This window comes from Thrips palmi, unplaced genomic scaffold (genome assembly GCF_012932325.1).
Source record: "Thrips palmi isolate BJ-2018 unplaced genomic scaffold, TpBJ-2018v1 HiC_scaffold_8, whole genome shotgun sequence".
NCBI classification, from domain to species: Eukaryota; Metazoa; Arthropoda; class Insecta; order Thysanoptera; family Thripidae; genus Thrips; species Thrips palmi.
The window spans coordinates 9,726,730-9,747,965 of record NW_023144635.1 but is presented as its reverse complement, the minus strand read 5'-3'; the positions used below and the strand labels follow the sequence as shown (position 1 = coordinate 9,747,965).

The following is a 21,236-nucleotide window of genomic DNA, read 5'->3' as shown; positions in this document are numbered from 1 at the left end:
CGACGCGGCCGACGACGCCACGGCGGGCCGGCGAAAAGCGCTCTCGGATCGACCGCCGCCGTCCACGACACTGCTCCGTCTGCACACCAACTCGATTGCAGGGGCGAGCGGGGGCGACGCGTGGCGGCGTGGCGGCGGGGCGAGGGTCTCTAGGGGGCCGCATGTAGGGCCCGTGGAGGACCGTATTACTGTCCAGGCTCTACAATTGAAAAAAAAAAAGCAACCTCAAAATCATTTCATTTCCTAGCCTTTTTTGGAGCCCTTCCACAAAAAAAGCATTAGAAGGCATTATATTTAATTTCCGAAATGTCCTTTAACTAAAGACTTGCCCGTGTTCTTGCTTACAAACAAATGTTTCATCGCTGTTCCTACGCCTATGCCACCTTTTATTCAACCTAAGTCAACATGAGATAGTGCAGCGCAGCACGACGACCAAAAATGTGCCGCTACCCCGCATGTGCAAAGGTCATTGGGCAGTCAATGCGCTGTGGCCACGCCCCGCCGTTGCCCCCGGCCTCCGGCCCCACGCGATGACGCGATTCAAAATACTGTAGTGTGCCCCCCCCCCTTTCCCGCCGTGACCCGATCCCTCGAACACAGTCCGAATCATCCATTTTCACGGTCGATACTCTAATCGCGCGTATTTGTCCCGCTGGCTAGTTTACCCACTCATTATCGTCACCGCCCTCGTGCCGCCCGCGAGGCTCCATGGCATTCACAGTGTGCACACAGGGGGCCGAAGGGGCGATCATGGCAGTGGCTGGGGCAGGGCAGGGCGGGGGGGCGCGTGATCGCGGGCAGACGCGCATCGGTCGCACGTTCAACTCATTACCAGCAGTGCCAGGCCAGCCCTCGTCCTCGGCCTGGCCCTGTACCGAGTCACGCCAAGTGACCAAGGCACCAAGGCACCAAGACACAAAGGCATCAAGGAATCAAGGCATCAAGGCACCAAGGCACCACGTCACCAAGTACACCTAGGCGGCACCAAGTCGCCAACCAATGCACCAAGTCCCTGGCGCAACCCGCTAATGCCGTGCGAGACGTAAAAGTGCCGTGCTGACGCTGCTGACGTCACTGGCGGGACACCGGGGACACCCTGGGTTGGCACCCGGAGCCCCAAGGTACAACTACACTGCTGCAAGGTCGCGCTCTCATTACAGGGGTCGTCGTTACCGTGCCGCTCTGTGTTCGTGTCGTTGGCGCGTCAGAGAATCCTTCAAAAATTGCCGAATTAGTGGAGAAAGTGTTGTTGACACCTTTTCCATTGATGCCTGTGTTGCCGGCAGCGTCCTCCGTTAGCGCCGTCTGGCCGTCCGGGCGTGAAACTGTAATCGGGACTGATGGCTGCGTGCCCCTTCAGCCAGAAAGGATTATCGGTCGTGAACCTCCACTGCAAGGCACTCTGGAAAGTGTCCGTCCCTGTTTCGAAAACACCAAAAACACGTGCACGTGGAGCAGTCCTCCTCCGAAATGCGAAGTCCGTGCCGAGACTGATGGCGGGCTGTTGGCCGCTGCGACGGGCGGACGGCGTGCGAACGGGGACGGACGGGGATGCCGGCGAGGACGAGGAATGGCACCAGCGCGCGTCCTGCCCAGTCATGACGTCTCGCCACTGTGTTGCACTGGCACCGCACTGGAATTCTCGGATGTGCCATGGCACAGGCGTGCCTGCAGTCTGACTCCCATCAGTTCATCGTCACCGTTTCTCTCTCACACACCACTGTGCGCCATCAACCAACTGCTTACTGTTTCCGCGAGTCGCTTTCGTCGCTCTGTCTCTCTCGCACCTACACGAGGCACCCCGAGTGCGAGAGAGACAGAGCGACGAAAGCGACTCTCGGAATGAGTCTGCCGCTGCTAGCCAGCGACGAGGGTCCCGGTCCATCCGCCCCGTCCCCGCCTGTCCGTCTGTTCAACCCCTCGGCGCCGGGCGCGCTGCGCGCTGCGCTCTTCGCCCTGCGCTCGATACCGAGCTAAAGCCAAACCCACCTGCAAAGTACACGGGCAGCGAGGGCACGTGGGCGGAGGGGCAGGCGGCCGCCACGGTGGTGGCGGTGGCGTTGACGGCGTCCAGCTGGAGGGGCCGGGGCGACTCGTTGAGGAGGGCCGCCGCGGCGGGCGAGGACGCCGTCGAGGACATGATGTCGTCGCTCGCGCCCAGCACGTCGGTGTTCACCAGCCGGTACCGCAGGGCGTCCATCGTGTCCATGACGGCCTACCGGAGGCTGAGCGAGGGACGCCGCGACCGCCGCGGACGCTGCAGCACGTCCAGGTCCGCGTTGAGCAGGACGTGGCACACGGTGAGCAGCAGGAGCAGCAGCACCAGGGCCTCGTTGTGGTGCCCGACGGCGTGGCCCGCGGGTGCCAAGCTGTGCACTCGCTCCACGAGCACGAGCTTCAGCATCACCCTTCTCGGTCCACTGCTCGGCCTGCTTGGCCTGCGCGCCGCGAGATGACTGCTGCTGCGCGGAGTCGCTGCGCGCCGCCCGGCACTCCGCCATGAAGGGCCCCCGCCACCACCGCCGTGCCGCCAGCCGGCGGGAAGGCCCTCCGCGCCAACCGCGCCCCCCTCCGCCTCCGCCCCTCCTCCGAGCAGTGCCGTCTCGTCTTGCAACCGGAGTCGGAGAGGGGGCGCAACGTTAACTCGGTTCAAAGAGTAACGTGCCCGCACGCCAGGCTGGGAGGGGAGGGCGCTGATTGCTTTATCAATCTTTCCCAATGACTCCCACCTCCGCAAGGTACCCGGAGGATGGCCGTTAGTTTGGCGATGAAAGGCTCAGCCCTGAATGTGACGAATGACGAATCGGGACTTGGCGTGACAGCGGACACTACCGTGGCCGCGTGGCCGCAGCACGTAAATAAAAGTGTGTGCCCTCGATCAGCCGGCCAGCCGTGGCAGAAACACCCCACTGGCACGGCCTGTGACGCAAGCACTTTGGGTTGCCTGCCGACCAGGCGCTCGTCTCGCTCGTGTACGATTGGTTGCCTACGGACCAGGCGTTCGGCAGTGTACTGTACTTGTCGAAGGCTGGACCGGTTGGTTGAACCTGAGCAGATGGGCCTTACCTTACCCTCCCCGATGCTTCTAAGCAAGACTGTGTCGCCTCCCGCCTCAATTTGCAGCGGAGAATATTTGCAGTGTTCATCGAAATGTCAGGTTTGAAGAAAAGTTTTCTTGCCGCCACAACAATATATCGACCTAGACGACATGAACTCTCGATACCTCGACCGCCGCCATTCACAATCGAACTTGAAGTAGTACAGCTGACGACAACGTTGTTGAGGCAGACCAACGTGTTTTTATTTTGGTTTTCCTGTCAGTGAGTCCTTTATCGGTCGCACCGTGTATGAAGTCGTAGGAAGCCAGGAACTATGTCCTCCCGAGTGATCAGGAAGCTTCACGGTGACAAAGACATCGGCCTGGGCATTCCTGGTGCCTCTTTGGACAGGGATGGCGACTGCGACAGCGATGGCTGTGCGGACAGTCCCGTCACATTTACTGGAGCAACAAAGAAGAAGGCCCACGTCAACCCATTCGATTTGGTTTGTGTCTCATTGCGTACTTCTGATCCCGATGCAACACGCTGGTAGTACTTTCTTTCCTGCAAGGAGGTCATATAACCTTGTTCAGTGTCCAGTATGTTGTTTCGGAATCTTATCTCTCAAGTCTCTTTTAACTTCCCGATCCTTGGGATTTGTTTCATGATGACTTTTCTTGTCATTTTTAAGCTCTATGTGTCTTGTTGGACTCTAGTTGATGCATGTCATATTCAACCTTTTCAATCTTTTCTTGAGATAAATTTTGTTAATGACAAAGGAACGATTATTGATATCACCGGTTATGTTACAATTTACTTAGTTGAAGCCCCAATTTTGTGCCATCCTCCTATAGATTCATTTGTTTGTTTATGCAGTTAAATGATCAATCCAACTCCCCATCAGAATCTGATGGACAAGATGAAGAAAATCATGAAACGGAAGCATCAATCGCACAGGCAGGTCATAAAGCACAAGAAAGTGGAAAGAAAAAGAAAAAAAAGAAGAAGAAGAAGTCAATGAAGCAGCAGCAGAATGCAAGAAGTAGTGAAGACAATGTGGAGGTAATGCATTTTCCCAACGGCTCTTCTAAATGCATTTGCAATTCTTATTTGTGAATCTATCTCTTACTGTTCTTGTTTGACGCATTCTTTTCAGGATGATGAAGTAGAACGATCTGTTAGGGAAGTCAATAGACTCCTTGGCGAGGCCGCTCCAGCCCCCTCTTCACACTATGATATTTATTCATCGGGCAACCACAAATGTTCACTTGGTGTAGAGCATAAACATCTAAATCCAAGTAATGAGCTTAAGCGTATATTTGGATCCAAAATCATTCAAGCTGAAACCAGGTTCGACTTCTTTGCCTATTTGTTCTTTAGTGGTATATGCACATGATATGTAAGTAGAATGCATTTAAAATAATTGTGACTTTCCCGCAAATATGTAAATATAGGAAGAAACGAAACCAAAGAGTTCGCACTCTGAAACCTACTTGGCTAGTGACTGCTAAAGAAAACTGGCAACAAATTGGAAAGCAAGGTAATTTTTCTCACAATTTTTAAAACACCAATCTGATCCTTTTCATTTTTGTTTAGATTTTAAAAAATTTTCATTTCAGGTTTATCAATGAAGTTATTGGAAACCAAGGATGGTATCTCATACTTTACCCTTGATCACAGCACTCTATACATGACTGTTGAAATGAAATTTTTAGATGCTGTAGAAAGTTTGCGGCCTGATAACATTGTGGTAAGTTTTTCAATCCAACTGGTTATTCAGTGGTGGATCCAGGGTGGAGCCTCCCAGAGGGAGGCAAAGTTCCATGCCCCACTCTGCCTGCTTGCTTATTCAAACCAGCTGATATTTTATTTCTGTTTTATTTCCATTTCAGGCTGTTATCAATATGTATCCATACCATGTGAACTCTTTGTTACAACTATCTGACATTTGTCGTCTCAGTGAGGATCTTGCCATGGCTGCAGAGTTGGTTGAGAAAGCACTATTTGCTCTTGAATGTGCCTTTCACCCTTCATTTAATGTTGCATTAGGCACTTGTCGTCTTGATTACAAGAGGCAGCAAAACAGGTGGGAACTCTATCTTCTGCTTTTATTTACTGCTGATTTTTCTTTGCCTTATCTTATGTGTGCTAATTTACCTTTTTTACAGGTCCTTGTATGTTGCCTTATTTAAGCATATCTTATTTGTTGGTGGACGTGCTTGTTATCGGACTGCCCTGGAATTCTGTAAATTACTTCTTGCTCTTGACCCAGAAGAAGATCCTTTAGCAATAGTTCTTGCAATTGACTTCTATGCCTTGAGAGCCAGGGAGTATCAATGGCTTGTAAGTACTTTTGTGAACAATGCTACCTTCTGTTATTTCTGTAGGCTTTTTTTTTCATTTTTTTTAAATTTTTTTTTTTAATTTTTATCTTTTTTGTTTTGATTTGGTTTTAGATTGACTTTTATGAAGAATGGGAGCCAAAAAGAAATCTGTCCCAGCTTCCTAATTTTGCCTTCTCTGTAGCATTTGCTCACTTTCAATTGTCTCTAGCCCAAAATGGGTCTGGTGATACATCACTTGCTGACAAAATGCTGCAGGAAGCTCTAATTATGTTTCCTGGAGTACTTCAACAGCTTCTGGACAAATGCTCTGTTGTTGTGGATTCTAAGATGTCTTCACATTCTTTCTTCACTGTGGATGCAGATAAAAAGTCAGTTAATGGGCACTTCCTACTTTCTAATGCAATACAATACTAGTTAAATTCACTTCTTAGTTAACTGACAATTTTTTTATTGGTTTGCAGCCAAAGTCAATCCTTAGGACAACTCATTCAACTCTATGTAATTCAAAGCTATCATGTCTGGAAAGAACCGGAGCTGTTGCCTTGGCTCCAAAAGAATGCCCATGCTGTTCTTGACAGAGTTAGTGCCAATGACCCAAAGATTGCTGAAGCTGAAAGAAAAAGAGCCATTCGCTATGTTGGAACACCTCCGAGAAATATTTTGAGATACATATTTTTATGTGATAGAAAGGATCTGACACCCCAGGGCCTACCTGCAGTAAGTTTACCTTTCTTGAAAACCAAACATAATGAAATAAATTGTAATGTTGTAGCCACCTTCTACACATGTATTATTCTTTTTAATGATTCATCCCTAATGCTTAATTTTTACCTGCAGAACCAACTAGGACCCATAATGTCTCTGGATCCTTTGCCTCCATTAGACTCTGTTGATCTGTACACTCGTCCACAACGTTCTCGCTTAGCTGTTGAGACAAATGTGTTTACAAATTTCTTCCGGTCCTTGCTACCACACTTCAATTTGGATGAAGCGTAAGTACATGGGTAACTTTTTTAAAATTATTTGCATGTTGCTTTTATTCAGTACTTTTTTTATGCAATCTTTCATTTTTTTGCAGGGAAGCCCTAGTAAATGAGAACCCGGAAGAGGGTCCAGAGGATGGTGGTATGCTTAATGACATCACCCTCAGAGTTGGCACATTGATGGAAAGTGTAAGAGACCTTATGGCTAGTATAACTCATGGTTCTGATGATGCAAATGAATCAGAAGGTGATGAAACTGATACAGCTTGATTTGAAATTATTATAATGACTCAATAATAAATGAAATCTTAGCCATTTGGCTATCAAATGTCAGCCAGGTGATAGGTGTTAATCAATTACAGTTATCATATCATATTCTGTGTGTAAATTTTATTTAGTCAGTTTGGTTGTGTAACATTTCAATTCAACAAAATCTTTGATAATCTGTTACCCTTTATTTTATCTTTTTCTTTCTTTCTTTCCTTCTTTCTTTTCTTTGAAAAATTTGGGGTTTATTTTGGGTTCTTACAATGTTGATGAATAAATAAGATGATGCAGGATTGCTGTTGCTACTTGTCAGTGTGTGACTTGAGCTTATTTTTCATGAAAATGTGAAGCGATATTGCGAACCATAAGTATTGTTTAATTTATGTAGTACCGCTTGTTTGATCTCTTAAATGAATTTGGCGGCGGGAGCGGTGGCTGAAGAACACTTCACTGATAATGTATTCAGTCTGTTCTATGTATTCAATCAACCCTGATAAATTTTTTGTTACTAATCATGTTTTTTTTTCTTTAAAAAATCCATTTAAGTTTTACTGGTTGACCTGTCACATTAACCCTGACTTGGAACATCTTTTATACATTTATGAAAGCATAAATGAAATACCACTGTATGTCCTTGTATGAGCGCAAGAGCGCGAGAACGATGCCCATGAAAGGAGCAGTGCTACTGTACAAGACTGTGAAGTTATTTTGTTTTTTGTTGCTTATTATTATTATGATTATTGTTTTGTTGGAAATTTCTTTACCTCCTCACTGAAAATAAAAGACCTCCTGATATTTATGTGTTGAAACTCTTTGATCAATTCCGTTACCATCACCCTTTTGTATGATCATAATTTATTTGCATAAATGCTGTTTCTTCCGTGGGGAAGTACAGCAGCCCCCAAAAAGCCATCCTTCCACAGCATGGTTGATGCTCTACGAACAATCCCCCACCAACCCCCGCCCACCCCTCCCCCCTCCCCGAAACAGCTCCAAGTGGCCGTGGGAGACGAGAAGACGGACGAAAGTGTCAGTCTTGAGGGCTGACGAAATGCTCATCAATTCAATTTAAAACATTATTTGTAGTTCGCCACTCAAGAAACAAGACATTTGAAGCTAGGCAATACTTTCTAGCGCCTATACAATGGATGTTATACCGCGTGGAAAGTTTGGGTGAGTTCCATCGTTCAAACATGACCAGTCTTTAACCTGCTTCTGCTCACTTCTGCCATTCAAAGCGGGTTAGCAGATTTCATCTACCTTTGTTGTCTTTTTCTGAAGTTGATAATACACCTCGTCACACAATGAGCTTATTGCTTTTCCACTCAAAACTCTGGCTCCCGTCTGTTTTTCCACAAAACAACAGTCTCATCTTGGTGGGCGTAAAGGTTATGTTACCGGTAGAAATTTTGCCTTTCTTTGTTTAAATCTGGATTTCCCAAGTCCCAAAGACGTGATTACAGCATATTTGTGCTGTGCATTATTGTTCAGGAGTGTTTTGAATGATTGTCATGCTGAAATGCATCGGTCCATGATCAGTTTTCTTACATGGTAGTGTCTGCTGTCTAACACTTGAATATTAAGTTTGTTCCCCTTATCTTTTTTTGCTAGGGTCGCCGTCGTCCTTCTGAAACGATCATGCCTCCGAATCCCTTCAAGACCGCCTTCAATGCCTGCCCACCTGTCATCTAGTGGAAATGTTGTCAAGTCAGATTTGGCCGGAGGACCCACCAAAATGGCCAAGAAGAGCATATTATTTGCCGTCTACAATACACCCATGTCCAAGGATATGAGATATTTCAGTCAAGTTTGTGCTCAGCGCCATCTAGCTAGAAATAACCAACTTCTCCGTGTTAAGCCAGTCTCATTTGTCAGTGTACCTTCAAGAGGTGTTGGTATGCTTATTGTGAGGGCAATACGTGGTGTTTTAAAGTTGCGCTACATTGCACTTGGTGGAGCAATTGGTGGGGGCATGAGCCTAAACAAGGTACAGTATCGGTCAAAGTGAGTGTGACTGATTGATCATTAATTCTATTATAAAACTGTTTCATGGAGCACTCCTCTGTTTCTAGTCCTATGAAGAATGGAAGAAAACTCTTCCAGTTCTTCCTGATATGTCATGGCTTGAGCAGTACTATCCAGAATCAGAGAAGATTGATTCAGTTCTCACATCTCTTCAGGATATCAAGGACAAAGTTGTTGGAAATTTAGGAAAAATGGAACTAGGTTTGTGTTGAAGTGTGGCCATTCATCTGCTTGGAATGTTAAACTAGGACTAATTTGACTCCTTCCTTGATAGATCCTCGTTTACGAACTCTAGGCGAAGCAAAAGTTCAAAATTTAAAAGAGTGGTGGGATTTAAAATTGGAGAGTGCTATTGAAGCTGCCAACAAGGAAGATGAAAATGGGAGCCCTTTCAGGATTTTAGGTGGTATGTTTCCATTTCTGTTTTGTTGAACACAATACATGTTATAATCTTATGTTCCTGTTGTAACTTAGTCATTGCGTTTAAATATTATACGAAAAGAAAGTCTAAGCTTAGTGAAAAATTTAAGCATTTCTTAGCCAAAAATTCATGCATTATGTCATTTTTGATGTGTAGATCATTGCTTTATCTCATTTTTTTTTCCATTTCACGGTAGCTTGTCTCTATCTCTCTGCAGAATGTTACCTAGTGTTTAGAGCAATTTTAGTTACGCGACACATCAGCTGAGTCAAAAAAATATCTTCAATGTAGCTTGGAGTCATTACATTAACCTCAAAGGGCAGATTATCCTTAAAAATTTGGACATGTTCATTAATTTAATAGTTTAAGCTTCCTCACTGTTTGACTCGATGCCCCTTTGTTTTCTCTCCCTGTAGGTGTCGAGAATTTGATGAGCCAATTAGGGCAGATTGTCACAGGTGTGTGTTTCAAGAATGCTGTTTCTAATTTGGTGAATTTGCTGATTAAAAATCAAGTATTTTCAGCCTACAATCGCATTACACCATTATTATCCTGAAATTTAATATTGCTCATGTCCAAGCTATTCAAAAACTTGTTGGAAATTAGCTCTTAGTTGACCGTCTTTGTCTCAGTTCTTCTGTACACAATTTGCATGTTTTCAGTACTTGGTCTTATGTCTTTTCTTTGTAGGCCCTTGCTATCCTTTTATTTTGCCATAATGTCCTTATTTGCACTAACTTGGCTTAGAACTATTTTGTAATGAGTGCTATCTCAATAGAAGGCTTTGCGTCAAATATTGGGGAAAAGTTAATTCTGTCCATGTCTCAAATTTTTTTAATTTGTTATTTGCATGCATTAATTCATTTTAAAAATTCTCTTTTAGCAGGGGTTAAAAGTGACATTGTTCTCCATGCTGCCCCTTTCTCTCGGTCTAGTGAGGAGAAGCACAGACAAGGTGAGAAATGTAAATTGGGATGTCTGGCTAAGAACCACCTGTGCTATTTGAGTGGTTGCGATGATCTCGAGTTGATGTTACTGCTCCTTTTTCAATTTCTATCACCAGTGGTTCTTGGTATAAGTAATTGGCAAACCCATTGCTTTATGGCTTTATTTGATGCACAACTGCCTTTAAATGTTTGGCATTGGCTAAGAAATGCACAAAATATATAGCTAAGCATCTTTATGCCTTAAATTTTTTTTTAACTGAATACTACTTGTGTTTTACTTTGCTGAAGTATGAGGAATTATGTACTAAAGTGTTAAATAAATGGCATTTGAAATAGCCTTTCTGGATGAAACTAAGAGCACAATTGGGTTTGTAAATTGTACTTTTCCATTGTATGGGTTACTAATTCTGTTTTGTTTTCATTGGTATTTTATTCAGAGACATCACAGCAACGTTTGGAGGCAATGCAGACAGAACTCATCTCAATACAGCTTAAATATCAAAAAGAACTAGAACGCCTTGAGAAAGAAAATAAAGAACTCAGGAAACAAATTCTTTTGAAAGGTAACAAAGTAGACACCAAGAAACTAAAGGTATGTTAAAATGCTAAATTGGATTTTGTAGAAAAATATTCAGTTTTCAATTTTCTGAGTAAAACATTTTTTTTCCCTTTTTCAGAAATCCCTCATTGACATGTATTCTGAAGTTCTTGATGAACTGAGTGACTATGACACAAGCTATCAAACTCAGGATCACCTCCCAAGGGTAGTTGTAGTAGGCGATCAGAGCTCAGGAAAAACATCAGTTTTAGAGATGATAGCCCAAGCTCGAATTTTTCCAAGGTGGTTTTTCTTTATTATTACTATCCTGAAATTTTATTATTATGAAAATGGATTGGTGTTGAGCATTATCAAAGTCAATTAATTCATTGAAAATTTTGTCATGTTACCAGAGGTGCTGGTGAAATGATGACTAGAGCACCGGTGAAAGTGACCTTAAGTGAAGGCCCTTATCATATTGCTGAATTCAAGGACAGTGCTCGTGAGTTTGACTTGACCAAGGAATCTGATCTTGCAGACCTCAGGAGAGAAGTGAGTCAACATTTCTTTTAATTGAGACTCTGCTTACTACTACTGTATAATGGAGTTCATTTTTTTTCTCCCAATCTAGGTGGAAATTCGTATGAAGAACAGTGTACTCCGTGGCAAAACTGTGAGCAATGAAGTTATTTCTATGTCTGTGAGGGGTCCTGGACTTCAAAGAATGGTTCTTGTAGATTTGCCTGGTATTATAAGTGTAAGTTTATTGCAAAGAAAATAATATTTTTTTTCACTTATTTACATTTTAAGTCTATCCTGTGCCTATTTTTTATTTTAGACTCAGACTGTGGAAATGGCAGGGGACACTCGAGATGCTATTAGGCAAATGACTCAAACCTACATGTCCAACCCAAATGCTATCATCCTCTGTATTCAAGATGGTTCAGTGGATGCTGAGCGTAGCAATGTGACTGATCTTGTTTCTCAAATGGATCCTCAGGGCAAGCGCACAATTTTTGTCCTCACCAAAGTTGATCTTGCAGAACAAAACTTGACTAATCCAGACCGAGTAAGTTTCTTTTGCTGGCTAAAAAATATTTTTCGCTTGACATCCGTTTTTATTGTTCCTCATTGCTGACTTTCTTTGGTTGTCAGATCAAGAAAATATTAGCTGGACGTCTGTTTCCAATGAAGGCTCTTGGTTACTATGCAGTGGTGACGGGAAAAGGTGGAAAGGATGAATCAATTCAGTCTATTAAAGACTATGAGCAAACCTTTTTCCGTAGTTCTAAATTGTTCAAGTGAGTAGAGGTGTTGCCTTTTTTCAAAATCATAATTCTATTTTTGCATCATAATATTATTTGCCTCTAATTACGACTTACATGTTCTTGTTCTTAATTTTCTGGTGATTGTTTAATGTTGCAGAGATGGAGGAATCCTGTCAAGTCAGGTTACAACTCGTAATCTCACTTTGGCTGTGGCGGATTGCTTCTGGAAAATGGTTCGTGACACAGTAGAACAGCAAGCTGATGCATTTAAAGCCACACGGTTCAATTTGGAAACTGAATGGAAAAATAATTTCCCAAGGTAATGTGTTTTCAGCCTTTTGCTCCACAAGATTTCAGGTATGCATTCATTTCACTATTTTTGCCTTAATCGACTTCTTTTCTTAATATGCAGAATACGAGAGCTTGATCGAGATGAGTTATTTGAAAAAGCTCGAGGTGAAATTTTGGATGAAATTGTTAACTTGAGCCAGGTTTCCCCAGTTCAGTGGGAAGAAATGTTCATGAAAAAGATTTGGCAAAAAGTCAACATGCATATCTTTGAAAACATCTACCTACCTGCAGCTCAAACCAACGATGCTGGTACACACTTTTAAATATTTGACTGTGTAATTTTGGTACTAATAACTAAAGTCAGTAACTTCAAATTATTTCTTTCAATTTTCAAGGAATGTTTAACACCACTGTGGATATCAAATTGAAGCAGTTGGCTGACCAGCAGCTGCCTCAGCGGGCTGTTGAAACAGGATGGGAAGGACTTCGTGAAGAGTTCCAGCATTTCATGCATCAAGCCAAACAGTCAAAGGGACACGACAATATTTTTGACAACCTGAAAGAGGCTGTTGTGAATGATGCTTTCCAACGACACACATGGGAAGACAAAGTAGGTAGCACAAAAAGTGAAAAAGAAAAGAAATAACAACCAAAAACTCAATTACAGTTCTAGTTTTGAAATGCATGCTTTGATTCCTATATTTGTGTTCCCAGGCATCTGAAATGTTAAGAGTAATTCAACTTAATACTCTTGAAGATCGATCTGTCACTGACAAGTATCAGTGGGACCTGGCTGTAAAGTTCTTGGAAGAAAGCCTCAGAGAAAAACTAAAGGTAGTATTGATTTCAAGTAATTAATCTTCTTAATCTAACTCTTTTGAGTTTTTATTCATGTAGACAATCCTTTACCAAATGTTTTAATTATCTTTATGTAGGGGACAGAGGAAAGAATCAGAGACCTTGTGGGACCTGGAAGAAGTGAGAGGTGGATGCACTGGACTTATCAAACTGAGGAGCAGAAAAAGAGAAGTGCTGTTAAATCAGAGATTGATAAGATATTGTACTCTGACCATGTATGTTATGTCTGTTGCTTTTTCTTAATGTGTTCAATTTTGAAAGAAGGTTTACTCAAGATATCCTTGATTTGTTCCAGAAACATAGCCCATCACTTTCATATGATGAATTGGCAGCTGTTCGCAAAAACTTGCAGCGAATTGGTGTAAATGTAGAGAATGATTATGTTCGTGATACTTGGCATGTTGTGTTCCGGCGTCATTTCTTAAATCGTAGCTTAGCAAGAGCTTACGACTGTCGCAAAGGGTTCTATTTGTACAACCAAGGCCTTGAAACAGAGGTAATAATAACATCTTCCACTTGTTGCCTTGACAAATCTTGTGTATCACAAATTATTTCAGTGCCTCTGTAACATTGTTTTGTTCAATTCTGTTCAGCTGGAATGTAGTGATGTTGTGATGTTCTGGAGAATACATCAGGTCCTTAAAGTCACTTCAAATGCATTACGTCAACAAGTTATGAACAGAGAAGGTATGGATGCAACAACTTGTTTGTTACATAACTGTGCATGGATTTCATTTTTAACTAATCCTCTAATTATTTTGTGCTTAGCCCGACGACTTGAGAAAGAAGTTAAAGAAGTCCTGGAGGAATATAGTCAAGATCCAGAGAAGAAACAAAAGCTCCTTACAGGAAGGAGAGTTCTATTAGCTGAAGAACTAAGTAAGTCTTTTTGTCTCTCTTGTGATAGTGTTTTTTGGAATTAAGTAAGTAAAATGGAAGGAAACTAAATATCCTCTGTTTACTCTGTTTCAGAACGAGTCCGCTTAATTCAGGAAAAACTAGAGGAATTTATTCAAGCTTTGAATATGGAAAAGTGAGATAGGAGATTGTGTGAAAACCTTGTGTGTGTGACCTTAACCACTCTTGTAGGCTCAAGACACACTTCAATCTTTGGAGTGAAGTCAGTATGTGGAAAGCCTATTTGAGTGCGAGAGCATTCAAAGTTCTGATCCTTGGAAAAAGTCATTTTCTTGAATTGCTGTGATTCTTAGAGTAATTAATGGATGAATTTAGTCTGTAGGTTTTTAATGTCAAACCTTCTATGGTTTCATTTTTTTTTCTTAGGTCTCCCTGTATACTTGCTTGGCATTGTTTTGATTTATGTTTTTCAATCATTGAAAATTCCATCATTCCTCTGTGCAATTTTGCTCGGAGGTTGACTTTATCAGAGTTGGATTGTTTGTGAATGTGACTTCCATTTTACATGTTCACACATCTTTGCATTGTCTGAAACAGTTCATGGTGGTGAGGCAATATAAGCATTCACAGTTCTGTCCCCTGTTATTTTTCTTTCCCTCAATAACGGAAGACACACACACTCACACACAAACAAAGTCACTTTTTTAAATAGTTAAGTGATGCAATGAAGTAATGTGTGAAATGGCCAAAGAACTTCTACTTTTGTTTCTTTGAGTTGTATTGGAGTAAACTGTAGGTGCCTTTTTCTGAACTGTTATTGTACTCTCTTTTATGAACATGGAATTGTAATAATTTATTCTTATGATGCTATTTTGTCTTGCAGTTCGCTTGTACACCTTTTATTTAATTTAAAGTAAATAAATAAATTACTTCATTCTTTTTAAACACTTGATGTTTTCTTCCTGTTTCCCTGCCACGCCGCCTCAAATTTAAACAATCGTGCTAGTACATTGGAGGCTGAACTCGGCGCAGACGATTTTTTACCCGGAGAGGTGTAGCCGGTGTAGTGTCTGAACTACCTTTGAGGGATTTAGCGCACAGCGCAGGGAATGCAGATGCAGGCACAGTGTGCCAGGCACACCCTGGGAGAGGTCGCGCCTCGCAGGCTGCCTTCCTCCAGGCGTTTGGTGTGCGGGTTGACACTAAACAGGTCGCTCAATAGCCCGCAGGAAGGCAAATCGTGCGACGAAACTTCCTCCGAAGGCATGCGGCTCGCCTAGTTGTGCGAAGAACGCTGAACAGCGACAATGCATCCGAGCGCCTGCAGCGTAGGCAACCCTTCCAGCCGGAGGGGAGGGAAGGCCTGCCGCCTCTGATTTCGGAGGATCTTTTCGTCGCTCCGTCTCCCTCGCTCCTCCACGGTCCGCTGCATGAGTGCGACAAAGACAGCGCCGAAACGATCCCTTGGACCGAGGCGGCCGGCCTGGGCCACTAGCCTGGGCTGGGCCCCACGCTGAGCGCTACGCGGCGCTACGCCCCTCCAACGGGCCAAACAGAGCGCGAGTCCCGTTGCCCGGCGCGGCTAGCGCGGCTGGGCTGCGACCCCCTCGCTCTCTGGGCCCGGGGCCGTGGCCGTGGGCCGGCCCAAGCCCGGGCAGCACAAGCAAGGCGCCGCGGAGTAGGGAAGCTAGGCCTCGACTCGACAGTCTCCGTGGCCCGGCCCGGTGCCCAGTCCGCCCAGTCTGCCCACGACGCCCCTCGGCGCGAGACACACCGAGACACCACTCGCCTTCTAGCGCCCCAGCACCAACGGCCGGCCGGCCAGTCACACACTCACCGCACCACCAGCCAGTGTACTCAGCACTCCACAGGTGAGCACTAGAGGGTGGCCAGTGAGCACACCACACACTGCTTTGTCACTGGCACACAGCAAAAAAAATCGTTTTGATTCAGTTTTGTTCTTGGTCATTCCGGTGTATGAAAAAAGTTGCACTGGCAGTGGGGAAACGTCCAAGAAGCCGGTTCTTCGGTTTTGGCGAAAGTGACTTGGTGTAGTTTGGCAGGTCCGAATTGGACCCGCGCGTGTCTGCCGCTCCGAATCGAGAACTTTTGCCAAGAGATGACCTACTGTGAAATTTTGTGTACGTACAATGATTGTGGGACTGTGTGAGAACGTGCGAGATTTCTGGCGTATTTGCCACACATGTTGCGTACTTACGGGCGTTTTCCCCACCTCTCAATGTGGAATGTGTTTCAAATTTTGTACCATGAATGTGGAAAGTTGTTCCCTTCTTGAGCTCAGATGTCAAAAGTCGCATCTCAACACAAAACAACAAATGAAAATATTTAAGGGTATGTGTTGTGAGTCGCGAGAGGTCACGGATATAGTATGAGAGTTAGAGTGCGAGGGAATGTAAATTACTTCCTGAACTGTCGAATCGTGCGGCTTGGCCCCCTGCGTCGGCGCGTGCTGCGGTGAAGCAAGACCTGGAGGGTCGTGGGACAGGGGACCTGCAGGGACAGGGAACGCCAGGGAACGGCAGGGAACGCCCGCGACAGGGCCGCGCGTCGCGTCGCGGAGACAATGGAGTCGCGGGAGAAGTGTCGAGGATTCCAGGATTCGACGACTCTGGGCGCTGGACAACGCCGCGGAGGGAAACGCGTCCTTCATTCCGACGGCAGAGACGGGGCAGTCCTGAAACGGACATGACATGGCGCGCGATGTTTTCGCGTACGCCACACTCCACGGGGCATCCCCGAGAGCCTGAATCACTGGGTGACGCAAGTTCCTCGGGCCTCGGACTCCTCTCTGCGGCGGGTCGGTTAGACCGGGTTCCGGATCCGGAACTAGGGCGGCGTTCATCCGACGGCTTGCTTCTCACTTTTCACTCTTTTTCGTTTCCAGTCTTGTAGGAGAGGCACTGTGCTAACTGGGCCGCGGCGCCGCTGCAGTGTAAACCACGCGCACGTGTGTGCACTGGGCACGTTAGGCATGCCAAGGCATGACACGCTCCCCGGCTTCTGGGATCTCATTACCATTCGGCACTACACTGCCACTCGGCTGCAGCACTGTTCAAACCTCAATCACCGCCTCTCCATTGTCTCTCGACCGGGATGACGACGATCCCGCCGATGTATTCCCCGGGACTTGACTTCCGACCCTTCACTGCTTGTGTGTGTGCGTGCGTGTCTGTGAATGTGAAGGGGGAAAGGGGAGGGGGGGGCATAGGTGCACGATAGGTTGCTACCTTGCAGGCGGCGTGGACACCGAGACGACGGTGGACACGAGCTCGCCGCCCCGATTCGAACCCGAGGCTTGCGGCGCGCCTGGAGGCGGGACGGTCTTTCTGGAGAAGAAAGAGAGAGAGAGAGAGAGAGAGACGAAAAGCGAAGAGAGCAGCACAGCACAGCGCACCCCTGGCCGCGCGTCCCGTCCGACCCGTCGCTTCCATGAGCCAAGGTGCCCTTGGGGGCTTGCTTGGGCTTCGGCCCGGCCCCCTCGCCGCGAGTACACGTACTGCCTGAGGTGCGAGGGGAGCTTGCCGGACCGAGTCGAGCCGAGCCGGACCCAGCCGGACCCCGGACCCCGGACCGCGCCGGAGCAGTATAGTGCTGCTGCTGCCTGCTTGAATGACGGGCTGGCCGGCCCCGGGCGGTATGTTTGGGGCTTTTGGGCCCATGAGCTGAGCTCCGTGGGGGAAGGGGGGGGGGCACCCATCTCGACGATCTGGTGACAACGACCAGGCGACCCGTCTGCGCCCACGACGCGGAAATCTCGTCAGACCGCACAGTGTCTCGCTTGCTCGCGCCTCGCGCCCGCGCAAGGAAGGGTACTGGTCGTCTGAACCCGACCGAACCCTCGGGCCGGTGAACTTGTCTGCACCCAGTTCGCTCGCAGCATTCGCGCGTCGCGTGCCCGTTGTGCTGCCTACCTAACAGGCGCCGCCGTGCCACGTACTTTTCCAGGCAAGACGCGACCGAGACTCCGAGCTTCTCCAAGACCGCTGGAATGCTGCCAGAGGTGGGGCTGGGGCCGCAGTTTCTGGCTCTGGCCGCGGCGGCGCTGGTGTGCGGCGCACTCGCCTTGCTGGCTCTCGTCAACCTGTACTGCTTCCTCACGCTCGGAGTCTACCGCGGCAAGGAGAAGATGCAGGGCAAGACCGTCATCGTCACCGGCGCCAACTCCGGTACGTACTGCATGCGCTGGGCCCTGGGCCTCGCTGGGGCCCTCGGGGCTGTCGAAGAGAGTGGAGCCGACTGGAGAGATCGCGGTTTTGGGGCCAGTGTCACGTCAACGGGCTTGTCACCGGCACCGCGCGCGCGGCCGCCGGGCCCATGCCTGCTGAGGCCCTATGAAAACAAGGAGTGACCGTCAGCAAACGCAGTCCGTTTGCTGGGCAGGGTACTTAGTCGTCATCACCTGGTGCTCTCAGGGCTGGAGTGCGTTTCATTGGATCGCTTTGGTGAATTTCGCCGCCTGTTTGTGCGACACTGTCCACTTTGCGCGGCGCTATCCTTAGCTTCCTAGAGTGCTCTTTGATTGCCCGACGAGCCCCCTCTCCATTGGCCGACCCTGGAATTCTGCAATCGCGTCATTGCTGCGCTCACTCACGCTCACGACTACGTGCTTCTGCTGTACGGCTGAAACGCGTGTCCCCGTGCTGGAAAAATAGTTCTGCCGACTAGCTTCCCCTGCAGTGTATGCACCACCGGCCGGGACTTCCCTGGCCGGTGCTTCCACCCCAGTGGCGTAGCAAAGCGTAGCCAACCGCCCTCCGAGTCTTCGAGTGCGCGTGGCGCGGAGTGTTGCAGTGGAGTGGCATGTGGCGTGATGCCCCGGCACGGCGCGGTTTTGCGTCGGCCCTAGTCGGCCCCGTCCGCGAGGGCCGCTGGGGCCGCGCTGGGGCGTCCTAGACCCCTTCCCCTTCCTTTTCCCACGAGGCCTGCAGGACCGGAGCGGACTGCAGCGAGGCGCGGCGGCGCGGCTGCATTGCGCGTTGCTGGCTTTGCGCGGTGCGGCGGTGCGCGCTCGTGGCCGGGCAGCACCGGGCCGGCCGTGGCTGCCATGGCCAGGGTCGACGCACCTCTCAAGGCTCAGGGCCAATGGCATCACGCCGCGGCGGCAGGGCGGGCCTTGGGGCGGGCAGGCGGACGGGCTGGACCCGCGTACTTACAAAGTCAAGACGACGCCACGGTGGCGCACCGCGGCAGCATCGGCAGCGCAGGCAGCGCAGGCCCACACCGAGAACGAGGCCCTGCGCGCGGCCCGCGCGGCCAAGCCAAGCCTGCAGACTGATTCCGAGAGTCGTCTCTCTCTCGCACCTTTACGGGACGCCCCACGAGTGCGGGAGAGGCAGAGCGACGAAAACGACTCTCGGAATGAGCCTGCCTTGCCTAGCCCAGCCGGGAAGCAGTGCATTGCGGTTGTCGGGTTGCGACATGAGCGGGGATTCCTTCCGCGGGCCCCTCCCCGCCCCTCTATGTGCGAGAGGCCTAGCCGGCCTAGCTAGCTGCCACAGGCTTGGCGGCTCTCGATTCACGTCGATAGGCGGAGGCGGGGTCACTAACCGCTGGCCAGCGCGCTGCGGCAAGTCAAGACACGGGGGCCGCCTGCCGGGTAGGCAACCCATCGTGCGGCTTGGCCTAGGTCCGCGTAGGTCCGCGGTCCGCACAGGCGCCACTTTCATTGACACGGTCATTGATTCGGGACTGGACTTGGGCAATGTTGCAGGCATTGGCCGGATCACGGCCATGGAGCTGGCGAAGCGCGGCGCGCGGGTCATCATGGCCTGCAGGACCATGGAGACGGCCAACCAGGCCAGAGGTAAGGGAGAATCGATCGTCTTCTCCACGCGACAGCAACGTTACACGTTCTGCTCTCACTCGCAGATGAGATCGTCAAGGAGACCAACAACCAGAACGTGGTGGTGCACAAGCTGGACCTGGGCTCGCTCCAGTCCGTGCGGGACTTCGCGGCCGAGATCAACAGGAGCGAGCCCCGCCTCGACGTCCTGGTGCACAACGCGGGCATGGCCAACACCTTCGGCCGTAAGACGTCCCCGGACGGCATCGAGATCACCATGGCCACCAACCACTACGGGCCCTTCCTCCTCACCCACCTCCTTATAGGTAGGCCTGCATATCCAAGTTTGAAAGCTAACAAATTTAGACAATTATTAAATAATTTTGAAAAAAAAAAAAAATCATGGAAATTTTAAACTTATTTTTGTTTGCAGATCTGTTGAAGAAATCGAAACCCAGCCGTATTGTGGTAGTGGCATCAGAGCTCTACAAATTTTCAAGCGTAGACTTAAATAACATGAACCCCACCCGCAAATTGCCCGCTTACTTGTACTATGTTTCTAAATATGCAAACATCCTTTTCACAAATGAATTGGCAAGGCGCTTGGAAGGGACAGGTGTCACTGCTAACTGCTTGCATCCAGGAATGATAGACAGTGGAATCTGGAGAAATGTTCCCTTCCCTCTGAACCTCCCTGTCAAATTAGTGTGCAAAACTTGCTTCAAGGTAAGTGATCCAATGTCCCATTCTCTTTAAGCTCATTCTTTCCCTTTGCTTCAAAAAGACTAAATGTCAATTTTTTTCAGACCCCTGAACAAGGTGCTCAAACAACACTGTACTTAGCATGTTCAGAAGAAGTCGAAGGAGTAAGCGGGAAATACTTCATGGACTGCAAAGTAAGTATATCAAGATTCAATCTGAAGCAAAGAATATATCCAGACTGATTCTCTGACAAATTATTTTGTACTTTTGCAGGAACACTCTCTTTCAAGAGGTGCGTCAGACATGAACGCAGCCAAAAAGTGCTGGGAAATATCTGAAGGAATGGTGAAACTTCAGCCAACAGATCCCAAGATTTAGTTAAGATTGTTTTAAATGAATGCTCATCATACAATTTGTTAAGATTTATTTCCTTACCATTTTATAATAAAAGTAGAACAAGACAGCACAATGCTTATTTCTAACAAAATATCCCTGTTATTCTGTGAACAGCCAGAGTCAAGCCTAACTGTCATTTGTGGCTTGGCCTGCAAGTTAGTTACCTCCAACTCAACTAAACAAGAGGGCTCCAACTTACTGGCCATCCCACACTCAACATGGTTAAGCAGATAACTGACGTTTGATGAAACACCAGCCGAAGACAGGAAAAACAGCTGTAATGATTAGCCCGCAAGGTAGTTACCACTAGTTCAATTTAACAGTGGTAGTCTAACTTGCAGGCTAACCAAAAAGCGAGATCCCACTGGAAGTCAAACAGCAAGCATGGAGACTCTTCGTCGGAGTGCTGAACCGCAAGGATGGCCTGCAGGCTTCTTTCCAGTCATTCATAGGCACAATAGGTCCCAGTCAGTAGACGGGCCCCGACAGAAGATTT

The 21,236-nt window shown here is 47.5% G+C and overlaps 3 protein-coding genes across 7 annotated transcripts; all 3 read left to right on the top strand.

The window, feature by feature from the left end:
- Positions 1-3,229: 3,229 nt before the first annotated feature.
- On the top strand, positions 3,230-7,441 carry LOC117653671 (transcription factor 25). The gene is made up of 11 exons (XM_034399494.1): positions 3,230-3,543; positions 3,915-4,100; positions 4,195-4,388; positions 4,493-4,578; positions 4,658-4,788; positions 4,931-5,124; positions 5,207-5,381; positions 5,495-5,751; positions 5,845-6,100; positions 6,221-6,375; positions 6,462-7,441. The coding sequence occupies exons 1-11, from the start codon at positions 3,373-3,375 to the stop codon at positions 6,634-6,636; spliced, it is 1,980 nt and encodes a 659-aa protein (XP_034255385.1). The 5' UTR covers positions 3,230-3,372; the 3' UTR covers positions 6,637-7,441.
- Positions 7,442-7,617: 176 nt separating this feature from the next.
- Positions 7,618-14,476, top strand: LOC117653593 (dynamin-like 120 kDa protein, mitochondrial). Of its 5 annotated transcripts, none has more exons than XM_034399383.1 (21): positions 7,618-7,806; positions 8,245-8,620; positions 8,706-8,859; positions 8,933-9,064; positions 9,496-9,537; positions 9,963-10,034; positions 10,464-10,618; positions 10,704-10,867; positions 10,978-11,116; positions 11,196-11,321; positions 11,403-11,633; positions 11,720-11,865; positions 11,990-12,151; positions 12,245-12,432; positions 12,519-12,733; positions 12,838-12,957; positions 13,059-13,196; positions 13,277-13,477; positions 13,575-13,668; positions 13,750-13,860; positions 13,954-14,476. In XM_034399383.1, the coding sequence occupies exons 1-21, from the start codon at positions 7,778-7,780 to the stop codon at positions 14,016-14,018; spliced, it is 3,060 nt and encodes a 1,019-aa protein (XP_034255274.1). In that variant the 5' UTR covers positions 7,618-7,777; the 3' UTR covers positions 14,019-14,476. The 5 variants fall into 5 exon arrangements, with proteins under 5 accessions (XP_034255274.1, XP_034255275.1, XP_034255277.1 ...); XM_034399384.1 differs by having other exon boundaries at positions 9,966-10,034; positions 13,954-14,018; XM_034399386.1 differs by lacking the exon at positions 9,496-9,537 and having other exon boundaries at positions 9,966-10,034; positions 13,954-14,018.
- Positions 14,477-15,553: 1,077 nt separating this feature from the next.
- On the top strand, positions 15,554-20,808 carry LOC117653031 (retinol dehydrogenase 14). Its single transcript, XM_034398372.1, has 7 exons — positions 15,554-15,710; positions 17,806-18,026; positions 19,571-19,663; positions 19,729-19,968; positions 20,076-20,368; positions 20,449-20,538; positions 20,618-20,808. The coding sequence occupies exons 2-7, from the start codon at positions 17,849-17,851 to the stop codon at positions 20,720-20,722; spliced, it is 999 nt and encodes a 332-aa protein (XP_034254263.1). The 5' UTR covers positions 15,554-15,710; positions 17,806-17,848; the 3' UTR covers positions 20,723-20,808.
- The last annotated feature ends 428 nt before the right edge of the window (positions 20,809-21,236 follow it).